Here is a 26,453-nt window from a genome sequence, read left to right on the forward strand (position 1 = left end):
TATTTCAAAATGAGACCAGAGCAGTTGAATGAATACAAACAACACTTTATTCCATTTGCTACAACCACATCTCAGGTGTTGCGATCAGTGCATATATAAAGTTGGGAATGCTCAACAGACCGAGTAACAAATCACTCAGAATCTAAAGCGAGAAAGAAAAAAAAACAGCGATACAAGAAATCCACGTTCAACTGACACCAAGTTCTAAAATCACAAAAGTCATCAGCTAGCCTCCACAGTTGGATTTTTCTTTCGCTAAGCAAAGAACATCAGATGACGTTTCGCGCTACATCGTAACTTTGAGGTCTTGGATCTGATCACGGTTTAGCAGCGTTCAACTACCTGATTAAATAGCCCTAGAGGTTCTTCTTCTACGGGAGGTGTCGGTTCATACGTCGCCATCTTCGATGCGAGCCAGTTGCCTCTCCAGCAACTCGATGCGCTGGCTCTGAGCGAGCACCACGGCACGCAGCGCCTTCATCTCCGACAAAAGCTCGTTCAGAATGTCGTCCTGGAAACAAACAGCAACCTCCCGTTAGCTGTGGATGTGGAATTCTTGACGCGATATTGTCTTTTTTTTGGAGGAGTTTAACTGTTATGAGAAAAGTTGCTGCTATGGTATTTTAACAATTGTAATTTTTATGATCACCTCTCGCTTAGGCCTCTCAGTGTGGCCGCTTGTCTCCCTGGTGATGGCACGTGGCTCCTCATCCTCGGGCTCCTTGGTGGCGGGGGCCGCCGCCGGTGTCGAGTCCTGCGAGGCCAGCCCGGGCTTGATCCTGAGCGTGTCCCGGTGCTTGGATGGCGGCGCCGCATAGCCTCCGCTCAGGGACACCAGCAGGGGCGGCGCGTCCCGGCCGGCGATCCATTCGTCAGCCAGAAGCGCGGGCTCTAAACCGGCCGTGTCCGGGTAAAGGTCCCCTTGGAAGAGATCTGACTGCACGCACCACAAGAAACAAGCACAAGTGACTTGGCGTCATAGCGGAATTATCCAATTTCACTTTGGGCGGAAGGCGATAATTTGTGATTGCCCTGATCAACTTGACATCATCCGCAAGTGCAAGTCTGCTTACAGTTCCTTATAAACATAGTTTTGCGAGCTTTGATCGTCTGCATGGACTTCAGTGAGTTTATTTCTGCCTCTACAATGTCAAAAGATTGAAGGACTGGAACCATTTTATTTGTCCAGGAAGTTAGTTGGTTGTGTTCACGCTCACAATGGCGCAAACGCCCCTTTTCAACCGCACCTGTCTACAAAAATACCAATAGAAAAAAAAAACTCAACCCATATGCTGCGTTAGACTGGACTTTGCACTGAGCAAAAAAAATAGGGCCCATTGTGTCTTTAGTAGAATTTAGTGATCGGCGGAACCATTACCTTTCTCGGTACTGTCATCGAAATGGGTTCCACTTTCCTTTCATGCAGTTTGTAGAACCTATGACCAAAGAGAAATCACTTTTTTTTTTTTGTCTTTGTCATCATCCCGCTGAGCAAATTCGAGATTTGCAGAATTCCTACCTGGCAATTTCACACTTGTTGACGTCCACCCCTCGTTTACTGAGGAAGCCCGCCCCCCTCTGTGGCTCCTTGCTGCTGTATAGACTGAGGAAGTGGACGTAGGGGGATTCGTCCGTCACCTCAAAGTAGCGAATGGTGCAGTCTCCCTGGAAGCCAGATGACGAGCACTCTGATGTTAACGGCGGGCCGGGCAAACGGCGACGCATGCCCTCACCTTGCCCAACAGGTACACCATGTTGGTGTCAGGGTCGTAAAAGGGGAGAAGGACGCCGTTGCTCGTGTCCATCTCCTGCACCGCCATTGGCTCAGAGAGATCTTTCTGCAACGCCACAAATCGACGGTGGTTGCATTCAGGAGAAAATTGACTGTTGAAAGAAAACGGTAAAATGCAAACTGCTTGTACCGTATCCCATAGCGCCACTTGTCTGTCACTCATCCGACTGAAGCCTGTGGTCAGGATCTTGCCGTCGGAGAGGAACACGGCTCGCATGGGTCTGGTGCCGTCATGAACCTTCTCTCTGACCTGGAAACGTACGAGGTCATCATTTCAATTGAGAATGGAAAGCTCTCAAATGATGGTTGCGGGCTACCTTGAGGACGGTGCCCCTCCGCGGGTCAATGACACGTAGCGCCTTGTCCTTGCACACGGTGCAGATGGCACTTCCGTTCTTGTTCCAGCTGACGCTGTAGATCAAGTCCGGGTGGGCGTCGGCCAATTGGTACAGCAGCTCCCCCGTGCCCACGTTCCACAGCACAATCACGTTATCGCAGCCTTGGAAAGAGTGGTCTTTATTTACTCGACTAGAAAGAACCGGCTATTTGTTCCAGTTGAGTCACTCAGTCTTTATTTTCACGGTCTCACGGTGTCTGCTACAAGAACGCTCACAGGGTGTTTTCGTTACCCGCAGTTAAGAGGATGTTGAAAGCAGTCGGGTGCCAGGCTAGGATGCCCACCCTTTTACTGTGCCCCTCCAGGGTGACCACGGCTTCGGTCATGGGAGCCGTCAGGCCCCCGTCGGGGATCTGCCACACCTGCACAAATCGGAAGTGACAAAACAACATGGCAGCGGAGCGGCTCAAGACGAACCAACATGCATTAGAATGACGGACCTTTACGGTGCAGTCCTCCGAGGCGCTCGCGATGATATTGTCGTCATGAGGAGACCATTGAATGTCCAACACTGGCGCCGCGTGGCCGCACACAGTCGGACACGACTGATCGACCCTGCCGCTCTGTTTTCAGGGATAGTGTTGTCAAAGCACGCACCCCAAAAGATCGAAAAGTGGAGAAGACGCGCGGAAACCTTGCCGATGGGGACCACCAGGAAAGCCCCTCCGCCTCCCGCTTCGATGATGACCGCCAAGAACTTGGGGTTGACGGCACTCAGCGGGCCGTCCCACGTCACCCGCGAGACACGCACATCATCCAGGCAGTGCTCGGCTTTCCACGCCTGCGCGAACACGTGGCGGAACTTGCTCTGCCGCACCACACCTCGCCGAAAAGACATTTTGCCTGTCAAGAATTGAAGCTCCATGGTCTCACATTTTTCTTGTTTAGTAACCAATAATGTTTGTTTACTTAGCTGCCAAGAGGGCCAGACATCAGGAATTCATCAGCGCATGCACACTTCTTTGGGTGTCAAACTAATTTTTGTCACAAGCAACATTGTACTTAAAATGATGTGAGGGGGCCGGATCTGGCCCCCGAGCCTTAGTTTGACAGCTGTGCTCTAGGGGGAATTCTGGCTAAGTCTCACAGTATCTATTGTCATATCATATTTTGTCATATAGTTACTTACTCAGCTGCAAAAAAAAACCCAGATGTATATTATGGGTGAGAAGTCTAGCAATAATCAACCTCGAAGGGGGTGGTGATCTTGTATGGTCTCGCAGTATCTGATGCGTACTGGATTTGGTGTTATTGTAAATCCTGTTAATCTTCGTTGGAATGTATTATTGTTTTCTATTGTTTGAAATGTCCACTTGTGTACTGTGCAATGTGAGTGGGGGTTGGGCTGGTAACTCTACACCCCCATCAAAATAACAGTAATGCTTACTGGAAGCACAATATGGTGACTACGATCGTGCTATTTAAACAAGGCCCAGAGTGTGGCTTGGGCCTGTGCAACAACGCGTTTGTTTCTCCTGTACTGGTGCAGGAATAACAGGGTTCTCCATTCCAATTGTCTGCTGGGCGAAAACAAGTGCGCATGCGTGTGATGAAACGCTGCTAAAAACCGAATAATGTTGCATTTTACTGCCTACCTGGCTTCTTTGCGGCGATTTAGCAAGAAACAGCGTGGCAACAAAGCGCAGACCAATAATCCAACTGTAACTTAATCCACTCCCGTGTCCCGAAGTGGCGTTCACGACCTACAAAACACGAGATTCTGGCATGCATTTTCAAAGAAATCGAGGTGCCAGTTCTTGGGAGCCCCAATTACGCATGTTCGCTGACATAATCGAAAACACCGGTGGCCTGTGACTGGAAAACGGTGTGGCTGGAGGAGGATTGATGATGAGGATGTTGATCCGGATACGATGCGCATCGAACAACGGGAGGCAGGGAACGCGCTCCAGAGTGAGGAGGCTAGCTTTTGTCACATGACTCTCTCAAGCCAATTACACTGCTCCCTCAGAATGAAAGTTCTTCACCTATAAAATAATTGTACGTTTCGAGCTATGACAACATTCGGCACCTGTATTATTGCGTTTTAGCCTCTCCGGCACTTGCTGAGCCATGCTTTGCTGTTTTTGTAAACTACATGTCCCACAATGCACCTCAATGTGTTTTACGCCATGATCACGTTCAACCACTAGAGGCCAGTGATTGTCCTTAGTTACCGAATAAAAGAATTAGAAATGCAAATATATTACTTATTCGTACATGTTTCTATGATGTTACTATCTGTAGTACTCGCAATGTGGGTTTTTTTCAATTGTTACTAACGATACGCGTGGTTGTCAACACAAAATAGTCATCCTAAATGACGTAAAACGACCCAGGTATAGAAACACGGGCACAATCTTGAAAGGTGTTTCTGTATTCACTTTATAGTTTTGCATAAGATAAATGTTTACTTAGTATCCAACGCTTGCACTTCTTATAGGAATATCTAAGTCAAAATCAGTGTAACCAACAGGTGGCTCCGTGGCGCAATGGACAGCGCATTGGACTTCTAGACTGCGATGTAGTAATTCAAAGGTTGTGGGTTCGAGTCCCACCGGAGTCGCATTTTTTCATCTTTATTGGTTGTACGTCAAAATTGATCGTACCAACTTATTTAAGGAAAATACAAATTTCCTTGTGTGCTTAAAGTAGAAAACGTGGGGGTAAAAAACTCCACGTCGATACTTTCCAGGCGACTGTGCGCATGCGCGGTGTATTGTTTCAACACGGAGTGCAATTAGTGTGGCACCGGGTGGAACCACCTAGCACCATAGGCTAGTTAGAAGTAGCTAGCTGGAGTTGTGCGCAGCTGTACAGCGGACACTCTTCATGCATAGTGAGAAATGTTTCATCTACTCGACGGCGACATTGTACTCTATAGCCACGCCAGTTGCTCTTTTTTGACGCTTTTCGCCTCGTTTTGCTCTCCGTTGTCGACGTTAGCTTGCTGGTCAGTTCGCCCCTGTAAGCTAAGTAGCCGTCTTTACTTACTCCTGGTCTAAGTGTCAATATTAGCAGTGACTTCCTTGGGTGCCCGCTTGCCTGAGCTGTCAACCTAGGGACACGTCAAGGTAAACATATTTTTTATTTTTATTTGTTGCATAGCGAAACATGGACAGGACACCACATGATGTGCTATTTGCTTTTCATCTAGTTGAACTTTAACCTATCAGGCCACTTTACAGCAAGAGTAGAACTGTGCCCCAACTCATCACAGCGCCTGTCGTCTTGTCTTTTAGGTTCTGTGCATTGGTGTCTGGGTTCTGGGGCTTGTGATGTCCGAGCCCAAGACAGCCCCTCCAACCCCAGCTGGAGACACATATAAGGGATGGGTGTTCAAGTGGACTAATTACATCAAGGGTTATCAGAGGCGCTGGTTCGTCTTGAGTCATGGCTTGTTGTCCTACTACAGGTATGACGTTGCTGAAACTCAAAGTGCAAGCCAGCGGTCTTATTTGAATTTAAATGAGTGGTGCAACAGTTATTAGATAACTAATCGATTATCAAATTGATCAATAACTATTTTGATCATCTATGAATTGTTGATTTAAAATTGTTCAGATGTTAGAATTTCATTCTTTCAAGAGTAAATATTCTCCAATTTCTGTATATATTTCTCTGTGATTTTTCCATAATATTTTTGCAAACATGTTTAAAAAAAAAAAAAGCAACATTTTTTATTCTTTTATTTTCTGATGTTACAGACCATACCAATAGCAATTTTTTTGGGATGTCCTGGTTTTGAATAAAATTGTTAGCTTCAGTCCTATGGTTTATTCTTTTGTTGTAGAATGATCCCATTCATCTCTTGTTAGGTGTTATTTGTTTATTAATGTTTTTGAAGACTTTGTAGTGGTATATTAGGGACCCATTGTGACAATGGGCTTTAAAAAACCGCTATCATCTTCTTATTCTTTGTAATTTGAATTGTTTTTTAAATATATGAACATTATAAATTGGTACCATCATATTTATCTTGAAATAAAAAACACATTTTTATCAGTAATTTTTCTATAATAATTATAATTTGTTATTAACTGTTATGTCTAATGTATTTTGATGATGATGATTGTAACTTTTGTTTTTTTGTCCCCTGTTGACTTTCATGACTCTAATGGAAACGTGCCACACATTTTTACAATTAGTTGTAGTCTGTTTTTTATTAAATGTAGAAATTATTTAATGGTATTCAAGGCCACATAATTATTTACATTTGAAGTTTTACATTTGTCTTTAAACCAGTTATCATAATTTCTGTCATGTTTTTTTCTTTTCAGGACCCAGGCGGAAATGGGCCACACTTGCCGCGGCACCATCAACCTGGCGACGGCGACCATCACCGTGGACGACGCGTGCAACTTTGTCATCTCCAACGGTGGCGCACAGACGTACCACCTGAAGGCCAGCTGCGAGGTGGAGCGACAGCGTTGGATCACCGCGCTGGAGCTGGCAAAGGCCAAAGCGGCGGCACGCCTTCAGCTTGAGTCAGGTAAAATAAACAAACTGAGCAAAAACATGAGATAATGCAAAAGCTTGTTACAACTATTTATCTTGGGAAAAACTACGATTCAAGTATTGCACTACCCTAATATTCAAAATTTTATCTTGTAAAATTGCCCTCTTTGTGAGCAGATGACTCCAGTGACGACTGCTCCCATTCACTGCCCACGGCGCCTTCCGGACAAGGCGGCGGCGTCCCGCAGAATGCCGAAGTCCAGTCGGCCCTGCGGACCCTGGGTAGCAAGGTGGAAGATCTGAGCACGTGCAACGATCTCATCTCCAAGCACGGCTCCGCTCTTCAGAGGTTGGTCCATCTTCATCGATAGAATCCCATGTCCTTTCTTTCTTATTTTTCAATTGGCAGTCAGACCTGGAAAAAAAAAAGTGACTGATTACTGTGCTTGTGTTTTTTTAATCTTAACACAAATGAACCGATTTGCCATCATTTGATTTACTCCCAATTCAAAGTGAATTAATGCTAATATGCAATGCAAGATATCATTGGGATGTTAACAAAACTAGCGTTGACAGTGAGATTTATGTTATAAAAAGAATCACTTAAAGTTTGTAAAATGTTGATTGCCAATGAAAACGGTAACAAGATCTGATTCAGGGCTCATCATCTGTGCCGCAGGTCTTTGTCGGAGCTGGACAGTTTGCGTCTGACGGGAGAGGCGGGAGATAAAATCCGTCAGGTGACGGAGAGGGCCACGCTGTTCCGCATCACTTCCAACGCCATGATCAATGTCAGTTCACACTTGATTCTCACAACCTCTTGTGCATTGCAGAACAAAATAACAATTTGTTGTCCACTTGCCGCCATTGTTTATTTTTCAACGATTTCAGTCAGTCATTCAAAGTGACAACTTTGGATTTTGTTTAACCTCATAAATTGACATCTTAACTTATGTAACATTAGCAAGGTTTTCTTGCAATCATGACTTATTAGTTTCATGATGGCACTGCTGTATTGTGTTCTCTTGTCACTTTTAGTCATGTAAAAGTCTTTCTTATGATTGTATTGTGATACGGAGACCTTTTACCTTTTAAAATCGGAAAAGAACACTTTCCGGGAATGTTTTAACTTTTTTCTTGTAATTACAACAAGAGTAGCATTTCATTCTCAAGGCAATACCGTGATGCATCACTTTGGCGTAATTGTGGGTGGTTGTTTTTTGTTTGTTTTTTTACAATGGAACTTTGAAGGCGTGCCGAGACTTCCTGGCGCTGGCGCAGGCACACAGCAAGCGTTGGCAGAAGGCGCTGCAGGCGGAGCGGGAGCAGCGAGTGCGCCTGGAGGAGACTTTGGAGCAGCTGGCCAAGCAGCACAATCACCTGGAGCGAGCCTTCAGGGGGGCCAGCGCGCAGGCCAACGCCACCGCCGACAATAAGAGTAAATACCGCTTTCTACTCTTTTCCTGTTATTTTCTTTCTTAGAAAATGATGGTTTTACTCACAGTAATATGAAGTGTTTCTTGAGATTTCCACTTTTGTCTCGTTGGGTTATTTTGTCTTAGTATACTACCAATTGTGACCTAATTTAAAAAATCTTGCTCATTTTTGTCTTGGACTTTATTTCTGCTAGCAATTACCCAACAAATTCCAATTGTATTTCTAAATGGATTTTCTCGTGGGATCTGATAGGCGGGGTCGCAGCAGCGAAAGGCGAGGCCAGCGACGAGGATGACGACAACGAGTTCTTTGACGCGGTGGAAGAAGCCCCTGAGTTCATCACTGTTCCCGCAGACCCTCACTTCCACAAGTCAGCTTGCGCCACGGAAACATAAAAACTCTTCCTTTTGTTCCCTTTATGTGTGCGTTAACATAAACGTGTAAATCATCATCTCTCTTCCAGGAGATCGAACAGTAACGCCAGCGGTTTCAATAATGAAATTGGTTCAGATGATCAGTCGGTATGTGAGTTTTTTTTTTCTTTCCAGTGCAATTTGTCAACAGAGTCTGAATTTCCATGACCTGAAAAACGTTTGCTGCCTTTTCAGCTGAACGAGGAGCCCCTGGCCATGAACCAGGAGTCGCCCTCGCAAGAGTTGCTGCCGCTGAAGAAGCGACGCGCGCGCATTCCGGACAAGCCCAACTACTCCCTCAACCTGTGGAGCATCATGAAAAACTGCATCGGCAAGGAGCTCTCCAAGATTCCCATGCCTGTGAGTGGCCAGGATCTCTTTATCTGTATACATGTGTCTTACGTTTTTCAGTAGTTTTCTTAAGCCGGTGTGACTTACTTTGAGCAACCAAGGCTAATTCTAATGTTTTTTTAAAATTGATAACTTCTCATAATATGCCTTTTGATATCCCGTAGGTGAACTTCAACGAGCCCATTTCCATGCTGCAGCGTCTGTCCGAGGACCTGGAGTACCACGAGCTGCTGGACAAGGCGAGTAAGTGCCACAGCACGCTGGAGCAGATGTGCTACGTGGCCGCCTTCTCCGTGTCGTCCTACTCCACCACGGTCCACCGCACGGGCAAGCCCTTCAACCCGCTGCTGGGCGAGACGTACGAGCTGGACCGCCGGCGGAGAGCGGCTACCGCTCGCTCTGTGAGCAGGTGAGGCTGGCCAGTTAAAGATGTTAGCGCCTTGCGCTCTACTGGTGAGGCAGGCCATGCTAAACGGCAAAGCTTTTTGACTTTTCACCGATTGACCGGCGCTCCCTCCAGGTCAGTCACCACCCGCCGGCCGCGGCCCATCACGCCATCTCCGATCGAGGCTGGACTCTGAGGCAGGAAATCACCGTTGCCAGCAAATTTCGCGGCAAATATCTCTCCATCATGCCGCTAGGTAAGAGCGCGACGGAACACAAAGCAAAGCGGCGCCTCCTTTCTAATGTGTTGAAAACCTTCCACGTATGTCCGCAGGGACCATTCATGCCATCTTTGACAAGGACAACAATCACTACACATGGAAGAAAGTGACCACCACTGTGCACAATATCATAGTTGGCAAACTCTGGATCGACCAGGTGAGATTCAAAGGCAGCCCTTCTCATAAATTGCGAAGCTGCCAAAATGGCAACAGACACTCAAGTGTCTCCTTAAAGCTCCGATGACTCATGAAAATTGCTATCGTTGCTCTGAATTATTGAACGACTGAATTATGCATTTTCAGTGGTGTGTTCTTGATGCTTGATTTCGATTCCTGTTTAAAGGGTTAGGGTTACATTTGTTTAAAACATTTGGTTGGTAATTAGAAGTATTAAACTATCAATGTTTTTTTATTTGCTCCTTCTTGCAGGTCTAGACCATAACAGACCAGTAATTCTCCTTTTTTTACACTATAGTCAGTTTAGTTGGTCCATGGCAGATTTCACATTTTATTCTTGATGCATTTTTGGTTCACGCTGATAGTTTCTTTCTAATCTTAGTCGGGAGAGATCGATGTGGTGAACCACACAACGGGAGACCGCTGCCATTTGAAATTTGCGCCTTACAGTTATTTCTCCAGAGATGTGGCCAGGAAGGTGAGGATTGCACTTTTTTTTTTTTTTTGCCTTTGTCTTATTTTGCTCCTTTGGTGGAATCTGCTCACGAGGACTGACGTCTTTCTCCCGACATCGCCTTCCTCAGGTGACCGGCGTGGTGATGGACAAGGAAGGCAAGGCCCATTACGTGCTGTCGGGCACATGGGATGAGAAACTGGAGTTTTCCCGCGTGATGCAAAGCAGCCGCGGCGGGGAAAACGGCTCCGAGGGGAAACAGAAGACAGTCTACCAAACTCTGAAAGCCAGAGAGGTGTGGCGGAAGAACCCTCTGCCGTAAGTGTGTGCGAAGATGGGCTGAATCGCAGCTTCTGAAATGAAATTCATGTAGGCGTGTCTATTTTTCCAATGCGGGCATTCATTTATTTGAAGGCTCTCTTGAGTGGAAGCCTCTATTTGAGGACAATTCCTTCAAGTAACCTTGACTATTTGTCATTTCCGCGGGTCCACAGTGAAGGCGCGGAGACCATGTACTACTTCACGGCTTTGGCGCTCACTCTCAACGAGCCCGAGGAGCCCGTGGCGCCCACGGACAGCCGTCGCCGACCCGACCAGCGGCTCATGGAGGACGGGCGCTGGGACGAGGCCAACAGCGAGAAGCAGCGGCTGGAGGAGAAGCAGCGCATCGCCCGGCGCGAGCGCGAGAGGGAGGCTCTCAGCCAGCGTACCTCCAGCCACCCAGATGAAGGTTTGACCCTTTTTCATCCAATAGGCTTGACCCGCTCCCCAATCGGGTTAGGCCGTTCCTTCCAGGATTGCTGCTAATTTCTGGCCAATTCCAGGCTTCTTCTTAAAAATGAGCTCCTTCTTTGATTGCTACTGAATTTGAAGCACATCTACCAGACCAGTCGATGCTTGTCACCCTGGTGCCTGCTGCCTCTTTCTTTGTTCTGTATTTGGGGCTGAATTGTGAAACAATTCAAAGTAAATCCTGGAGGGACGGATACAGCTGATGAGTAGAGTAAGGGTTTAGAAAAAAAAATCCATTTGTCTTTTCCAAAAGCTGTCGATGAGGATTCTCTTACTGATCCGTCACTGAAAAGCAAGTATTCCTTCCTCTCTTGCCACCTTCCTGCGCGCACCTCCGTCTCGTGGTGGATTTCCCCCTCTTTCGCTAACGCCGACCTTTCGCTCTCCCCAGGCGCACCTCACGACCTCTACAAAGCACTTTGGTTCGAGCGCTGCCAGGACCGGATCACAGGTGAGCAGGTTCACGTCTACAAGGGCGGCTACTGGGAAGCCAAGGAGCGCGGCTACTGGGAGGGCTGCCCTGACATATTTTGACCACCGGCGAATGAAACGGAAGAAGAAGAAGAAAAAAAAAAAGTCGGTTCTCTGTTCTAAGAGACCCCCAGAACACGGTGGTGGGCCCCTCAAGCTTGTTGTGAGTAGTGCTTCCTTCCTTCCTTCCTTCCTTCCACATCCATCTCTCCCAATGTTTGTGATTAATCGGTGGCCTTCATGAAGACAGTTTCTGGTTTGTCTGATTATTTGTGTCTTAATATAAAGTCGCCTACTGTGCGACTATGTGTGTTTGGGTGGATGGGGGTGTGCGCTTGTGTGTGCGTGTGTGTGGCGGGGGAGGGGGACGGGAGGCTGTTATCGAGTTCAACTGTGATCGAGTAGTGTGCAACATCTCTCCTCCTCGCCTTAGACAACCTACGCTCACCTGTCAGAAACGTGTGAGTGAACTGGACGCTCAGGTTTTATTACGGTTGGAAGTAAAAGAAGGCTGAAGTAATTATTTTTGTTTTCTGTTTTAAAGAGAAATACTTGTTTTATGGTGTGAATATACACATTTAAAGTAAATGCAGTGCTAATTACAAAATATAAATATATACATATATGCAAGCACATTTTGACACCAAAAAAGTGTTTCGTCTTTTTTTTTTTTTTTTTTCCCCCCCCCTGTTGTCTGTAAGTGTACTTAATCAAGACACACAATCTAAAAATATCTGATTTTATAAATGTATAATGTCTGGAAAACGGCGAGGCATTTTTCTGTTGTTTCATGTCACCAAAAAAGGGAGATTTCATGCTCGACTGATAGAAGAGCCGTCATAACATTGTTTTTGATTTTGTATCCAAGGAGAGGAAATCTTTAATAAACACTGTAATGTCAAGCAACTAGTTTTTGATGACATTTATTTTCATATGCATGATATTTGGAAAAATGTTTCACCATTCCATTTCCCCCCTTTCAACGCTTCCAGCAAAATGTCACAACTGTTTTCCACCTTGCCATTGAAAAGATGTCTTTAATGTCCAAGTACATCTTAAGTCTGTACTCTGTGTAAAAGTTGAGTCTATATAAAAAAGAAACAAATCACGCTGGCCCATATTTATTACAAGGATGTTAGTTACTCTGATTTAATATACTACCCGGTTACGTAAATGAACATGGAATGTTTTTCTTGTCATGCCTTCTGTAGTGAGGATGCCATCTTGCTAAAATTCAACAACTATTAGCAGTCCTGTCATTTGTAAATAGAAGCACCCAGGCACTTTTTGTGTCCAAGTTGCCATCGTGAGTTAAAAAGAACTTATCAAATCCTTAGCAACACAATTTGCAATCTCTCCACGGAAGTTTGGGTTGCTCTTTTGCAGTCTGTTATCATAGCAGCTTTTTACAGTGTTTGCATTTCTCATTTGAAAGAAGTCACACTGCTCCAGCACTTTCCGTGCCGTGTGTGCAAACAGTATAAAAATTCTTATCAAGCAGCCTAGTTGCATGTTATCAGTCTGGGATAAATGCAGGGTAGAATAAAAACAAAAAAAACCTTATCTATCTACCGTAGCGCTTTTTATACTTTGTACTGCCATCCTACAACTCATCTGCAGTTGATTAAATAAATGCCCCCTCCCTCCTGTCACACCACTATTATTTACAATAAGGATGATGTCATACTCCACTGAGCTTGCAACCTCATCTCAAAGGTGACTCATTAAGTCTCCTCGCTTTCTCATCTGATACTGTCCTGGAACACCTTGCCTGCAATGTGGGGAGAAGGTGCCAAAGGGCAAACGGAGAGAAAGGTAACGGCAGTGGGTCAAGCAGGTGAGAGGAGACTCCCACTGCACATCTACATTTGGGATCTTAGGATGGCATTTGGTAAGATCCGCATGTTTCCACCAACAGACCAAAGCTCATTTGCATTGTTGGACAATCAAATGGCGTTTGCCGAGGTGTCCCGGGTCGTCGTCTGTGGCGGTACCCATGGCAACGAGCTCTCTGAGGTCTACTTGGTCCGGGGGAATGGGCACGGAGGCGGGAGAAGACGTGCGCCACTCGACTGTGCCTCCAATACCTCGACACCGATACTTCACCCGCGCCGTCCTCAAGAAAGCTCGCTGCAGTCCTTCGCATGATATTCTCTTTGATTTCTTCCTATCTTCTGTCCTACAGTCGTCACCCGTGTTGGACGTGGCCTCCTGCGAGATGACCTGAGCCCAGGAACTGGATTGGATCTCGACTGAAACCTGCACAACAGCTCGTCCAACATGGGCCCGTGTGTCATTGCTTTTTCAGAAAGTGATTGGATCCGCTTGCATCGAATCCGACACCAGCAGGTATGAACCGAAAACTCAATTTAATCTGGTTAACTTTCTGTCATAAGAAGAGGAGGAATAACAACCCCCCCCACACACACAAAATCACAAATTTATGGATTTTTTTCTTTAATTTAAAAACAACATAATACGTTTACATATCACACATTAAGAGCAGGTCACATACATATTAAACCAATAGATTGAAATCAACTGAGGTCAAATATCCCAAAAGCAGAACTTTACGACAGCCCGTAGCTTTTAAAAATGAGCGAGCAGTAGCTGTATCGCAATACGGTCGTTAGCGTACATACATTCATAATGCTTGATGGGCAAGGATATCCATTTAAAAAATAAATGAATAATGAATTCCAGCAGTGTGTTTGTTTGAGTGTTGTTTCTACACTGAGGGGGCGTGCGAACATTTGGAAATAATAAATGACGATAGGACTTAATTGTACTGAAAAACACAAGCACTTACAAGTAAAATTAGTGACGACTACAAAATATATTTTAAAAAAAAAAAACACACACATTCCAAATAAATAAATAAATAAATAAATAAATAGATAAACTTAGTTCACAAGGTAATGTACAGTTTGGTTTACCAAGATGCTACGGTCACTCTGAAAAGAAGAAAATCAAAGCGAAAAAAGGTCATTTAAACAAGAGAATAAACCCAAATGCAGCATCAACCCACCCCCAACCCCCCACAACATTGTGGTTTTGACCCCCTCCTAAGACTCTGATATTTTCTAACTCAAAATATATTTTTCATTCTGGCAAGATTCTTAATATTCAATTTGCTTTGTTTAAAAAATACAGCTTCATTTGTATAGGATTAAAACATATTTTTGTACTCTAACATGCATTTTATCAAAATATTACCAATTTAAAAATCTACGGTAGTTCCATTGTCTTTTCTGAAATATGAAATTTTTGCTCAAATGAAATATAACATCTTTTAAAAAAAAAATCTCAAAACATGACTACTTTCTTGAAACATTACGACTTCCTGAAAAGCAATCATATGCAGCTTCTCATAGGTTTACAACTTTTTTCAAATTTAAGCCTTGTAACATTATGCCCCCCCCCCACAATAAAATTGCAAATCTATTCTTTTCTTTTTAAAAGTATTAACTTTTTTGTGAAAGAAGTACGGATTAATATCATTTTTCCTCCCCCCAGAATATTACGGTAATCAGAACAATTCTTTCTTGAAATATTTTTCCTCGCAGTCAAACTATTCTTGTAAGATTACATCTTTTCTGGTCATATATTTTTTTTTTCCTCAGGAATATTCCTGAAATTTATAGCTTCCTGTTCTAGTAATTTCTCAAAAATATAAGAAATCACAACACTACCTTATTTAGTGCACCCACCCACCCCCCCCCCCCACACCCACACACAATTTGGTTCTTATTCTCCAAAGCATATTCACCACATAGGTCAGATTTATCCATTTGATAGTGATGGCACACTTGTGATGTCATCAAAGTGCATCTTAACGGCCAGTATTGCAGCCGTTCCAACGAGTGGTGTTTCAAATGAACCACAAGTATTCCTTCCGTTTGGACTGCCGATCATACTGGTTAGGCCACGCGGTAGGCGGCCATTCGGTAGTAGTTGCGACCGTGGCTGCGTGCCGCCCACACCAGCAAGGCGGCTGCCATCATGTGGAGAGGTGAGGACATGAGCGCCAAGTATAGGGACCAGCCCAGGGAGCCGTCCACCTTGTCGGGAAGCACCGAGACCCTGTGGAGCAGATCCGTCCCCGCCAGATAGCAACACACAGTGGCCAACGAACACAAACCTGCAATGCCAGACATAGAGGGGAGGGGCATTAATTTATTCTCCTAAAAACAACAAAAAAAATCCCGAGCTCAAACTTTAGAGATGTATTCGCTTAGATTACGTTCTCTAAAAATAAAACAACTTTATGCTCTTATCTTTGACATCAATAGCCATCAACGGCAGTGAATGAGTTAGATAATGACTGAGGAAAAAAAGGACTATTATTTTAAGACTTTTAATTTTTATTATTATTTTAAAACTTTTTAGAAATACAACGAAATTATTTTGAATAGAATGATGTCATTCTTCAGATTAATATATTCCCCCTCATAAGAAGTCTTGCATTATTCACTTGGTTTTTGTTTTGCACAAAAATAGCACTTTCATCTATGAAACAGTTCTGATAAAATGTTAGGATTCAGACTCATTCCTCTTGAAGCAAATAAAACAAACGAACCTGTTAACAGGTGCAGAACACCAATGGCGAGCGTGGGTGTGAGGCTTTGGCAGAGACAGGCGCAGAACCCGATCAGACCCGCCAAGACCTCCAGGCCTAAAGAGACGAGCGGCAGGAGGAACTGGAATCGCCACAAGTCTACAAAAACACCAGGCAGGTTGGGCTTTTTGGCAACTGATGTATTATGATGGATTTGTGACTAATTTGAAAAATCAAAGCTATTGCATTTCAACTGGTCACTTGTTGCTAGGTAGGATTGTAACTCCCCCAATAGCCAATACGGTGAAAGGTCATTTCCAAAAGCAATCTTTAACATACATGACGTTACACTTACATGTGCGCAGCTTGTCCTCTCCACTGTTGTGGTTTCCGGGTTCCTTGTATTTGGGCGTTAGCTGCTGTTGCACGGTGAACCTTCGGCACCTCAACGCCATCTTGGCGCCTGAGATCACCAAAATAAGAAAACATGCAAGAATCAAAAGTAATGTGAAGTCTCACACAACATGGTCAGCAGAGGAATTTTAAAATGTCAGCTTTACAGATGCCATGTTGTCTTGTGTGTCGTGTCTTTTTAGGTATGCCATTTATTTCTATAATTATTCATTTGGGGTGCATCAAGTGGAGTGCATCACTACAAATTACTTTATAGTTGACTTGTTCGATTCTGTAACTACTATAATTCTTGTTTATCCTGTTAAATCATTTACTCAACAGAATTTTTGTTGTATTTAATTTTGAAGGGTCTTAGTAGCATATCACTCCTTATGTGTTGGCATTTAAATGAAACGTATACAGGGTAGATTTTAAAAGGTAAGTACACTATTTATCTTAATAATCCATTTCTTTGTTAATGAATTGGTGTTCCTATGATTAAAAAAAGGAAACAATCCCTGAATATAACAGAATTTGAGGGTGAAACACGATTTACATTGTACTATTTGAGCTTATTACACATTAGTATATTTTTTATGTATATTATCTTGAACATGTATTTAAAAAAAAATCGATAATGACAAATTCTGACTATTTCAACATGCGGTTTTAGTAAATAAGATTTGGCAAATCACTCTAAATATTCAAATTAATTTAACTGCATTAGTATTGACTTGGCGAATCACTCCTTGTATATGTGTTTTTCAGAAACGTTTGACCAAATATATAACAGAATTTGAGTATTACATTTCGTGTTGCGTTAGGGACGGATTTGTTCGTCAAACGGGCACTAGAGGGCGCTGAAGTAGTCTAAATAACCAGTAACTGATTTTCATCGTTGCAGTGACATTCTATTTTCGATTTAATTTACGCGTTTTTTTTTTTAAATGTATAATTTTCTGAGACGTCTATTTACAAAAGATCTGATTATTACAATATTGTATTTGAGTAGGTACTCAATATTTGAGGCAAACCACGCTTTCAAAACAGGGTCCAGGTTTGTTCATGCGCAAGAGGTCGCCAAAGTGAAGTGACGTCGAACGACACCTGTCATTCGGGACGTTTCCCGCACCCCCTGACCCCCTAAAAGGAACGCGTGCTGCGTGCACGTACCTGGCTCCTTGTACCAGTGTGGGGTGTCGGGCACGAGCACGCAGCGCCACCACAGGCCCACGCTGCCGTTGAGTCGGAACAAAGTGTCGCTGTACGTCTTCTCGTCGAACTCTCCATCCATGAACTCGTCGTAGAGGCCGCGCAGCTCGGACATATTGGCCTCGCCGCGCACTGGCGGGCTGCTGTACTGGTACCAGTGCTGCGTGCCCACGCCCACGCACAGATAAACAGTGGCCATGAGACTGAGGACGCAGGCGATCACCAGCGCCGTGGCGTAGCGGTTGTCCACCATTGTTGCTCGTCACGAGTAGAGGATGGGGGTGGGGGCGAGCATCACTCGTCTGTGTACTGAGTCCGAGCGAGCGCTCCGGCCGGGATGAAGTGCCGCTGCCGTCGCCGTCGTGTGTCCCCGCCCCTATGGCCCACTTCCACAGATGGCGCTCGGCTTTACGTTCGATTCCATCGGGCGGCCGCGCTAATCCGTCGCCTTTCCTCTTCCGGTCGGCTCCAGAATAACACCAGAGAAATCGATTGTGCGCTCATTATGATGGGTTGCAGTCTCTTGTTTGTTCCGATTATTATTTCCCCCTCGCCAATGAGCGTATTGAAATAGTGTATAATATGTTGGTTGGATTGTGACTGAATTTGTGACACAAGCACAATACACGTCAAATTTGAATTACAGCCTCTTTCGTTTGTTTCATGTCATCACTCATCACAAAACGTAGTCATAACAATGGGCACTATTAGAATGGCTGGTGCAGATGTTGCTACTTTTGCTTAAGGTTTTGGACACCCCAGAAAAAAAAAAAACAAGAGCAGAAAGAGGCGTGATGCCGTTTTGTCAAGGAAGGATAATTTAAAGTAACATTTGATAATTGAATGTTACTCACTTTAAATTAATGTCTGTTCTCTACTTTTGCTTTTGCTTTGGCTTCAAACAAAAAGTGCTCTGTCGTGAATTTGCACATCAAAATGTAAATACTGTAAATGTAAAGAAATAAAACTTCATTTATATATATATATATCATAAAATTTATATATAATTTGTATATCTTTAATCTCATTTATATTTTGATCAAAACCCAAATAGACTGTAGAGCTGACTTTACATGAAAATGTTTGTCCCATGAGCAACTTATTAAAAAATGTGCTAAATACTGAAGTAAATCTACAGTTTGTAGTATTAACTTGTAAGTAAGTAGTTATTATAATCATTCAAAGCTTTTCCTCAAATTATTATTGGAGCCGAACATTATAACTGTTGCAAATAAGAAAGGATCATTTTGTTGGTATTTCTGTTGGGATTTATGATGAATAAATTGCTGGTGTGTGTAGTATTTCATAATTGTTTGTTTGCATTGAGTAGTGAATTAAATATTTTCTCTGTCTGGCTTGACACTGCGTGATTTCCGTTGACGTCACATCGCTTTGTCTGTGGAGGAGTGCCTCGCATTGTATGTTCATCTAATGCTGGTGTTATTGAAGAAATGTGGCTTTTGTTTTGCTTTTGTTTAAGGCAAAAAAAACAAACGCAAAAGCGTCACCTAAAGTCTCTGACAAAGGGAGCCAGCCTTCTATTATCATTCCGCCAAACCGGATTCACTGGTATTCGGAACAACAGTGGATATATTGTATTTTGTTATTACCAGCTGTCATTGGGCGTACTTTTCATATTCCAGACATACTCGGTCACAACCTTCAAACAACAATCACCCAAACAAGGAAACTCGTTTTTTTTTTTTTTTTTTTTTAATTGTGTCTCACTGCATACTAGACATTGCGTTGTAATGAATTGATAAATAATAACCACAGTTGTAATGCATTAAATATAATGTAATAAAATGAAAATTTATAAACCACAATTCCTCTGAAAGTGCATATCTGGTTTGAAATCCTATGTTAGAATTAAATAATTAAAGTTGAAGTTTGAAAGAGACGGAGAGACGCGTGTTTCCATTGATAACTGCTAGTAGGGGGCGCTGTTTATCCGTTAGGGTGCGACCTCAATCAATTATATTGAAGAAGACAGTTGGTATGTGGTGCTCAGTTAACGTCTGCCAGAAATAGTCAAACTAAGCCTAAAATAGCCGCTTTAAACCAAAATGGCACACTTGCCATTAAGTGACACCGGCGTTAGGTGCTGACCCCCAAACCCTTCACCCCAGAAAAAAAAATACATTATTCAGTCAGGATGAAATTTTTGCATATAAAAATAAATGAAATCAAATGAATAACTCTCCTGATGTCACTCAATAAGTGAGGAGGCTTATTGCTGAGTGAAAAGGATGCACGAAAGAAGCGCCAGGCAGGATGCGCTGACCGGGCTGATCATGTGACTTCCTCCGCTTGTAACTGGAAGAAGAACATCACATTTTAGTTCTAAATTGAATTCTGTTTGAGTTTTGTAAAAAGCAAATAAACATACCGATTCCCTCAACGGTGATGGAGCCTTGCTCGATGTCAAAGCCGCTGACGACCGATGCAGCGTCAATGAGGACTGCGGCAATTGCCGTGTGGTTTGGCACCGGGTTGGTGAACCGGAGGTTCATGTCGTTGATGACTGAGCCAGGTCTGCCCGTGAAAAGGAAGACATACATGCAATTTTATATAAAGAAGAAAAAAATGCCTGTTTTTCTTCATAAGTTAACGCGAAAGCTGAACAGTTGACTGAATTGAATATTTGTGAAATTATCAACAGCACCGTCAGTGGAAGGATGAGTGAGATGAAAATGAGACAAATGTGGAATTGTGTGTAAAGTAACTGAGGAATGTACAAATGTCATGAATGACCTGAATAGTTTGACTTAAAGTTTGAGAGGGACAAATTAGTGACAATAAATAACTAAATAAAGATAACTTGTATTAAAAAAAAAAAAAAAAAAAAGCACGTTACCTGAATCCAAAGATGTTCAGGATCCTGAAAGTGTTAGGAAATTCCCTCTGGAATAAAGGTTGAAGCTGCAAAAAAAAAAGAAAAAAAATGTTTTTTCACGTTTATAATTGCAATCCAGCAGTACCATTATTTCTTCCATTTTGTTTCATTGTTTCTTACCTGACTTTTTATCATGGTCGATCGAAACACAAACTGGAAAGACGAATGATCCAGCAGGTCGTTCGTAAATGTGCTTTGGAGAGATCGGAAAGAAACACGTCTGGTTTGGAGAGTAACGGCCGTTTCCGTCGTTGTAGTTGCCGCTTGTGTTGGTCTTGGAACGGTGGTTGCGACAATTCCCGTTGCTGCGTTTGTCGCGGCGTTTCTTGTCGTGGCATTTGTCACAGAATTGGTCACGGCTTTGTCTGTCGTAGCATTTGCCACTGCAGTTCCTGTTGTTGCGGTTGTTGTGATGGATTTTGTCTGGGTGAGAGTTGTTGCATTTGTCACTGCATTTACTGTTGCTGCTGTTGACACATCTGCTGGCGTTCCTGTCACTGGTGCAGTTGGTGTTGTTGTTACTTTCGGTGAGCCTGTTGTTGAGTTGCTCAGTGTTGCTGTAGTTTGGACCGATTGTGTAGTTGATTCAGAAGGTGTTTTTGCCGCAGTGACGGTCTTTGTTGTTGTCAGGCCAGGTGTTGTCGTTGCAGTAGATGTTGTGACAGATGCAAACCCTGCTGTCGATGTTTCTGCTATTGTTGTTGAAATCAGTTTCCCGGTTGTGCTTGTTTCAGTAGATGTCACTGCAGCCATTGCCGTTGTTGCAGTTAATGGTTGTGCTGTTGATGTTGCAGCCTCCGTTGAAAGAGTCGGTGTTGCTGTGTTACTTGTTGATCCAGATTCTGCTGTTTTTTCTGTCGTCGATGTTTGTAGAATTGACTGGTCAATTGTAGTTTGAGAAAACCTCGCAGTTGTCTCATCCGATGATGCGGGCACTGTTGTTGTTGCCAGTGATGCTTGCGCAGTTGTTTCAACGGGTGTTGCTGATTCTGATGTAATGGCTCCAACAGCAGTTGTTGTTTGAGCAGGTGGCGCTGTCTCGGATGTTGCTGATACTGCTGTAATTGTGGAGCGTGATACTGCTCCAGTTGCTTCGGCAGTTGACGTCAATTCTGTTGTGGTCACAGTTGTTTCATCAGATGCTGTTGCTGCATTCGACGCCTTAGTCGTATCTACAGTTGTCCCAGCTGTTGATTCAGATTCTGGAGTTGTGGTTACTGAAGTTGTTGCTGCAGTTGCGGCCCCTGTTGCTGCAGGCGTGGCTGTTCCACTCATTGCAGATGTCAACGGTGTTGTTGCCAGCATTGCCTGAACTGTTGTTTCAGATTCTGTGGCTGTCGCTTGAACTGTTGTTTCAGTAGCGGTTGTCACTGCAGATGTTACCTGAGCAGTGGTTGCCATTGTACTTGTTGCTGCAGAGGTTGCAACTACTGCTGATGATGTCGGAGTTGATGTTTCAACAGTTGGAGTTGATGTTGCGGTTTCACGAGATGCTGTGGATGTCAACCCTGCGACAGATATTGGAGCTGATGTTTCAACAGTTGTCTCAACGGTTGTTTCAGATTTTGCCGTTGTTGGTAGAGCTGTTGTTTCAGCATTTGTGGCCCCTGTTGCTGCCCCAGCTGATGTTAATGTTTCCCTTGTTGCTGCAGATGACGTCAAAGCTTCTGTTGTTGTGGGAGCTGATGTTTCTACAGTTGTCTCAGTGGTTGTTTCAGATTCAGCAGTTGTGGCTACAGTTGTTGTTTCACCAGGGGTTGTCGCTGCAGTTTTTGCTGTAACAATTGTTGCTGCAGATGTAGCTACTACTGCCGATGTTGTGGTAGCTGTTTCCGTAGTTGTCTGAACTGTTGTCCCAGTTTCTGCGATTGTGGTTAGAGCTGTTGTGTCAACGATTGTTGCCTCAGTTGCTGCTGGAGTTGATGTTGCGGTTTCACGAGATGCTGTGGATGTCAACCCTGCGGCAGATATTGGAGCTGATGTTTCAACAGTTGTCTCAACGGTTGTTTCAGGTTTTGCCGTTGTTGCTAGAGCTGTTGTTTCAGCATTTGTGGCCCCTGTTGCTGTCCCAGCTGATGTTAATGTTTCACTTGTTGCTGCAGATGACATCAAAGCTACGGTTGTTGTGGGAGCTGATGTTTCTACAGTTGTCTCCGTGGTTGTCTCAGATTCAGCAGTTGTTGTTTCTGCAGTTGTTGTGGAGGTGGTTGTTTGTTCTGCAGCTGTTGTGATTGCTGTTGTGGGAGAGTCTGTTGTTTTAGCAACTGTTGTTTCTTCCATTGTTGTGGCAGCAGTTATTATTTCTGCAGGTGATGTGATTGCTGTTGTAATTGTTGTTGTTTCTGCCATTGTTGTGGCGGTGATTGTTTGTTCTGGAGCTGTTGCAATTGCCATAGTGGTAAAGTCAGTTGTTGTGGCATCTGTTGTTGTTTCTTCAATTGTTGTGACAGCAGTTATTATTTCTGTAGGTGTTGTGATATCTGTTGTGGTAGAGTCTGTTGTGGCAAATGTTGTTTGGGCAGGAGATGTCACTGCTATTGTCATTGCGACTGTTGTTGTTTCTGCCACTATTGTGGCAGTGGTTGTAGGTTCCCCAGCTGTTGTCATTGGCGTGGGAGAGTTTGTTGTTGTGGCAACTGTTGTTTCTGCCATTGTTGTGGCGGTGATTGTTTGTTCTGGAGCTGTTGCAATTGCCATAGTGGTAAAGTCAGTTGTTGTGGCATCTGTTGTTGTTTCTTCAATTGTTGTGACAGCAGTTATTATTTCTGTAGGTGTTGTGATATCTGTTGTGGTAGAGTCTGTTGTGGCAAATGTTGTTTGGGCAGGAGATGTCACTGCTATTGTCATTGCGACTGTTGTTGTTTCTGCCACTATTGTGGCAGTGGTTGTAGGTTCCCCAGCTGTTGTCATTGGCGTGGGAGAGTTTGTTGTTGTGGCAACTGTTGTGTCTGCCATTGTTGTGGCAGTGGTTATTATTTCCACAGGTGTTGTGACTGCTGTTGTCATTGCGACTGTTGTTGTTTCTGCCACTATTGGGGCGGTGGTTGTTGTTTCCGCGGGTGTCGTGACTGCTGTTGTAGTAAAGTCTGCTGTTTTAGCAACTGTTGTTCCTTCAGTTGTTGTGGCGGTGGTTATTTGTTCTGCAGCTGTCGTGAATGCTGTTGTGGTAAAGTCTGTTGTTGTGGCAACTGTGGTTTCTTCTATTGTGGCAGTAGTTATTATATCTGCAGGTGATGTGACTTCTGTTGTGGCAGAGTCTGTTGTGGCAACTGTTGTTGTTTCGGCAAGAGTTGTCTCTGCTGTTGCGACTGTTGTTGTTTCTGTCATTGTTGTGGCAGGGGTTGTTAATTCCGTAGGTGTTGTGACTGCCATTGTGGGTGAGTCTGTTGTTGTGGCAATTGTTGTGTCTGCCATTGTTGTGGCAGTGGTGATTATTTCCACAGGTGTTGTGACTGCTGTTGTCATTGAGACTGTTGTTGTTTCTGCCACTATTGGGGTGGTGGTTGTTGCTTCAGCGGGTGTCGTGACTGCTGTTGTAGTAAAGTCTGCTGTTGTAGCAACTGTGGTTTCTTCAGTTGTTGTGGCGGTGGTCATTTGTTCTGCAGCTGTTGTAAAGTCTGTTGTGGTAAAGTCTGTTGTTGTTGCAACTGTTGTTTCTTCCATTGTGGCAGTAGTTATTATATCTGCGGATGTCGTGACTTCTGTTGTAGTAGAGTCTGTTGTGGCAACTGATGTTGTTTCGGCAGGAGTTTTCACTGCTGTTGCGACTGTTGTTGTTTCTGTCATTGTTGTGGCAGGGGTTGGTGATTCCGTTGGTGTTGTGACTGCCATTGTGGGAGAGTCTGTTGTTGTGGGAAATGTTGTTTCAGTAGGTGTCGTCATTGCTGTTGTTTTGACAACTGTTGATGTTGCTGCCGTTGTCGGGGGAGGTGTCATTACTTCTGTTGTTGCAACAGTTGTTTTTCCTGTCCTTGTTGTGGAAGCAGTTGTTGTGACTGCTGCTGTTGTTGCAACTGTTGTTGTTTCTGCAGTTGTTGTGGGTGTGGTTGTTTGTTCTTCAGCTGTCGTGATTGGCGTTGTGGGAGAGTCTGTTGGTGTGGCAGCGGTTACTATTTCTGCAGCTGTTGTGACTGCTGTTGTTGCAACTGTTGTTGTTTCTGCAGTTGTGGCGGTGGTTGTCTGTTCTGCAGCTGTCGTGATTGCCGTTGTGGGAGACTCTGTTGTTGTGGCTACTGTTGTTTCTTCCATTGTTGTGGCAGCCGTTATTATTTCTGCAGGTGTCGTGACTTCTGTTGTGGTAGAGTCTGTTGTGGCAACTGTTGTTTCGGCAGGTGTCGTCACTGCTGTTGTCATTGCGACTGTTGTTGTTTCTGCCACTTTTGTGTCCGTGGTTGTTGTTTCCGCAGCTGTCGTCATTGCCGTGGAAGAGTCTGTTGTTGTGGCAATTGTTGTGGCAGCTGTTATTATTTCTGCAGGTGTTGTGACTTCTGTTGTGGCAACTGTTGTTGTTTCGGCAGGAGTCATCACTGCGGTTGTCATTGCGACTGTTGTTGTTTCTGCCGCCATTGTGGCAGTGGTAGTTGTTTCCTTAACTGTTGTCAGTGCCGTGGGAGAGTCTGTTGTTGTGGCAATTGTTGTGTCTGCCATTGTTGTGGCAGTGGTTATTATCTCCACAGGTGTCGTGACTGCTGTTGTCATTGCGACTGTTGTTGTTTCTGCCACTATTGGGGCGGTGGTTGTTTCAGCGGGTGTCGTGACTGCTGATGTCGTAAAGTCTGCTGTTGTAGCAACTGTTGTTCCTTCAGTTGTTGTGGCGGTGGTCATTTGTTCTGCAGCTGTTGTGAATGCTGTTGTGGTAAAGTCTGTTGTTGTGGCAACTGTTGTTTCTTCCATCGTGGCAGTAGTTATTATACCTGCGGATGTCGTGACTTCTGTTGTAGTAGAGTCTGTTGTGGCAACTGTTGTTGTTTCGGCAAGAGTTGTCACTGCTGTTGCGACTGTTGTTGTGTCTGCCATTGTTGTGGCAGTGGTTATTATTTCCACAGGTGTCGTGACTGCTGTTGTCATTGCGACTGTTGTTGTTTCTGCCACTATTGGGGCGGTGGTTGTTTCAGCGGGTGTCGTGACTGCTGTTGTCGTAAAGTCTGCTGTTGTAGCAACTGTTGTTCCTTCAGTTGTTGTGGCGGTGGTCATTTGTTCTGCAGCTGTTGTGAATGCTGTTGTGGTAAAGTCTGTTGTTGTGGCAACTGTTGTTTCGGTAGGTGTCATCATTCCTGTTGTTTTGACAACTGTCGATGTTGCTGCCGTTGTTTGGGCAGGTGTCATTACTTCTGTTGTTGTTGCAACTGTTGTGGAAGCAGTTGTTGAGACTGCTGTTGTTGCAACTGTTGTTGTTTCTGCAGTTGTTGTGGCGGTGGTTGTTTGTTCTGCAGCTGTCATGATTGCCGTTGTGGCAACAGTTACTATTTCTGCAGGTGTTGTGACTGCTGTTGTCACAACGGTTGTTGTCTCTGCAGTTGTGTCTGTGGCTGCTGTTTCCGCAGCTGTTGTCATAGCCGTGGGAGAGTCTGTTGTTGTGGCAACTGTTGTTTCTTCCATTGTTCTGGCAGCGGTTATTATTTCTGCAGGTGTCATGACTTCTGTTGTGGTCGAGTCTGTTGTTGCAGATGTTGTTTTGGCAGGTGTCATCACTGCTGTTGTCGTTGCGACTGTTGTTGTTTCTGCCACTTTTGTGTCAGTGGTTGTTGTTTCTGCAGCTGTCGTCATTGCCGTGGGAGAGTCTGTTGTGGCAATTGACGTTACTGTTTCACTATTTGCTGCAGATGTGGTGAAACCTGCTGTTGTTGTGGGAGCTGACGTTTCTATAGTTGTCTCGGTGATTGTTTCAGATTCAGCAGTTGTGGCTGCAGTTGTTGCTTTACCAGAGGTTGTCACTGAAGTTTTTTCCGTTGCACTTGTTTCTGCAGGTGTTGTTAGCGCTGCTGTTGTTG

General features: G+C 44.2%; 4 protein-coding genes, 1 non-coding gene and 1 pseudogene across 5 annotated transcripts; 3 read left to right on the forward strand and 3 right to left on the reverse strand.

The window, feature by feature from the left end:
* Positions 1-24: 24 nt before the first annotated feature.
* Positions 25-4,116, reverse strand: coro1b (coronin, actin binding protein, 1B). Its single transcript, XM_037261861.1, has 11 exons — positions 3,785-4,116; positions 2,824-3,032; positions 2,630-2,752; positions 2,422-2,551; positions 2,110-2,291; positions 1,923-2,042; positions 1,734-1,838; positions 1,520-1,665; positions 1,379-1,436; positions 650-937; positions 25-511 (listed from the first exon to the last, which is right to left on the reverse strand). The coding sequence occupies exons 2-11, from the start codon at positions 3,025-3,027 to the stop codon at positions 389-391; spliced, it is 1,479 nt and encodes a 492-aa protein (XP_037117756.1). The 5' UTR covers positions 3,028-3,032; positions 3,785-4,116; the 3' UTR covers positions 25-388.
* A 548-nt stretch (positions 4,117-4,664) lies between these two features.
* On the forward strand, positions 4,665-4,752 carry trnar-ucu. The gene is given in 2 exon segments: positions 4,665-4,701; positions 4,717-4,752. It is a non-coding gene; the product is annotated as a tRNA-Arg (tRNA).
* A 174-nt stretch (positions 4,753-4,926) lies between these two features.
* LOC119128938 (oxysterol-binding protein 1-like) lies at positions 4,927-12,310 on the forward strand. Its single transcript, XM_037261841.1, is given in 18 exon segments — positions 4,927-5,260; positions 5,429-5,601; positions 6,467-6,678; positions 6,822-6,993; positions 7,324-7,435; positions 7,896-8,082; positions 8,334-8,451; positions 8,545-8,602; positions 8,690-8,854; positions 9,010-9,217; positions 9,220-9,254; positions 9,366-9,486; positions 9,564-9,667; positions 10,070-10,165; positions 10,272-10,459; positions 10,636-10,871; positions 11,187-11,225; positions 11,325-12,310. Coding segments are annotated over 17 exon segments (2,331 nt in total). The 5' UTR covers positions 4,927-5,260; positions 5,429-5,464; the 3' UTR covers positions 11,468-12,310.
* Positions 12,311-12,651: 341 nt separating this feature from the next.
* Positions 12,652-13,927, forward strand: LOC119129664 (annotated as a pseudogene).
* Positions 13,928-15,200: 1,273 nt separating this feature from the next.
* Positions 15,201-17,922, reverse strand: cldnd1a (claudin domain containing 1a). The gene is made up of 4 exons (XM_037261842.1): positions 17,529-17,922; positions 16,318-16,425; positions 15,984-16,121; positions 15,201-15,545 (listed from the first exon to the last, which is right to left on the reverse strand). Exons 1-4 carry the CDS (start codon positions 17,818-17,820, stop codon positions 15,325-15,327), a joined length of 759 nt encoding a protein of 252 aa, XP_037117737.1. The 5' UTR covers positions 17,821-17,922; the 3' UTR covers positions 15,201-15,324.
* Positions 17,923-19,596: 1,674 nt separating this feature from the next.
* LOC119129298 (mucin-22-like) lies at positions 19,597-26,445 on the reverse strand. The gene is made up of 4 exons (XM_037262457.1): positions 20,584-26,445; positions 20,425-20,489; positions 19,957-20,102; positions 19,597-19,883 (listed from the first exon to the last, which is right to left on the reverse strand). The coding sequence occupies exons 1-4, from the start codon at positions 26,227-26,229 to the stop codon at positions 19,798-19,800; spliced, it is 5,943 nt and encodes a 1,980-aa protein (XP_037118352.1). The 5' UTR covers positions 26,230-26,445; the 3' UTR covers positions 19,597-19,797.
* Between the last annotated feature and the right edge of the window lie 8 nt (positions 26,446-26,453).

This window comes from Syngnathus acus, chromosome 10, assembly GCF_901709675.1.
Source record: "Syngnathus acus chromosome 10, fSynAcu1.2, whole genome shotgun sequence".
Lineage (NCBI taxonomy): Eukaryota > Metazoa > Chordata > Actinopteri > Syngnathiformes > Syngnathidae > Syngnathus > Syngnathus acus.

Bases quoted from the DNA above. Each gene is read 5' to 3' on its own strand.
- cldnd1a (XM_037261842.1), bottom strand. From the start codon at position 17,820: ATGGTGGACAACCGCTACGCCACGGCGCTGGTGATCGCCTGCGTCCTC. The intron at 16,122-16,317 runs GTAAGTGTAACG...GTGTTTTTGTAG, and splicing joins AGAGGACAAGCTGCGCACAT to ACTTGTGGCGATTCCAGTTC. The intron at 15,546-15,983 runs GTTCGTTTGTTT...CTGGCATTGCAG, and splicing joins TGTTCTGCACCTGTTAACAG to GTTTGTGTTCGTTGGCCACT.
- coro1b (XM_037261861.1), bottom strand. From the start codon at position 3,027: ATGTCTTTTCGGCGAGGTGTGGTGCGGCAGAGCAAGTTCCGCCACGTG. The intron at 2,753-2,823 runs GTTTCCGCGCGT...CCCTGAAAACAG, and splicing joins TGGTGGTCCCCATCGGCAAG to AGCGGCAGGGTCGATCAGTC. The intron at 512-649 runs GTGATCATAAAA...GTTTGTTTCCAG, and splicing joins CTGAGAGGCCTAAGCGAGAG to GACGACATTCTGAACGAGCT.
- LOC119129298 (XM_037262457.1), bottom strand. From the start codon at position 26,229: ATGACGACAGCTGCAGAAACAACAACCACTGACACAAAAGTGGCAGAA. The intron at 20,490-20,583 runs GTAAGAAACAAT...TTTTTTTTGCAG, and splicing joins CGACCATGATAAAAAGTCAG to CTTCAACCTTTATTCCAGAG. The intron at 20,103-20,424 runs GTAACGTGCTTT...TTTCACGGGCAG, and splicing joins CTGAACATCTTTGGATTCAG to ACCTGGCTCAGTCATCAACG.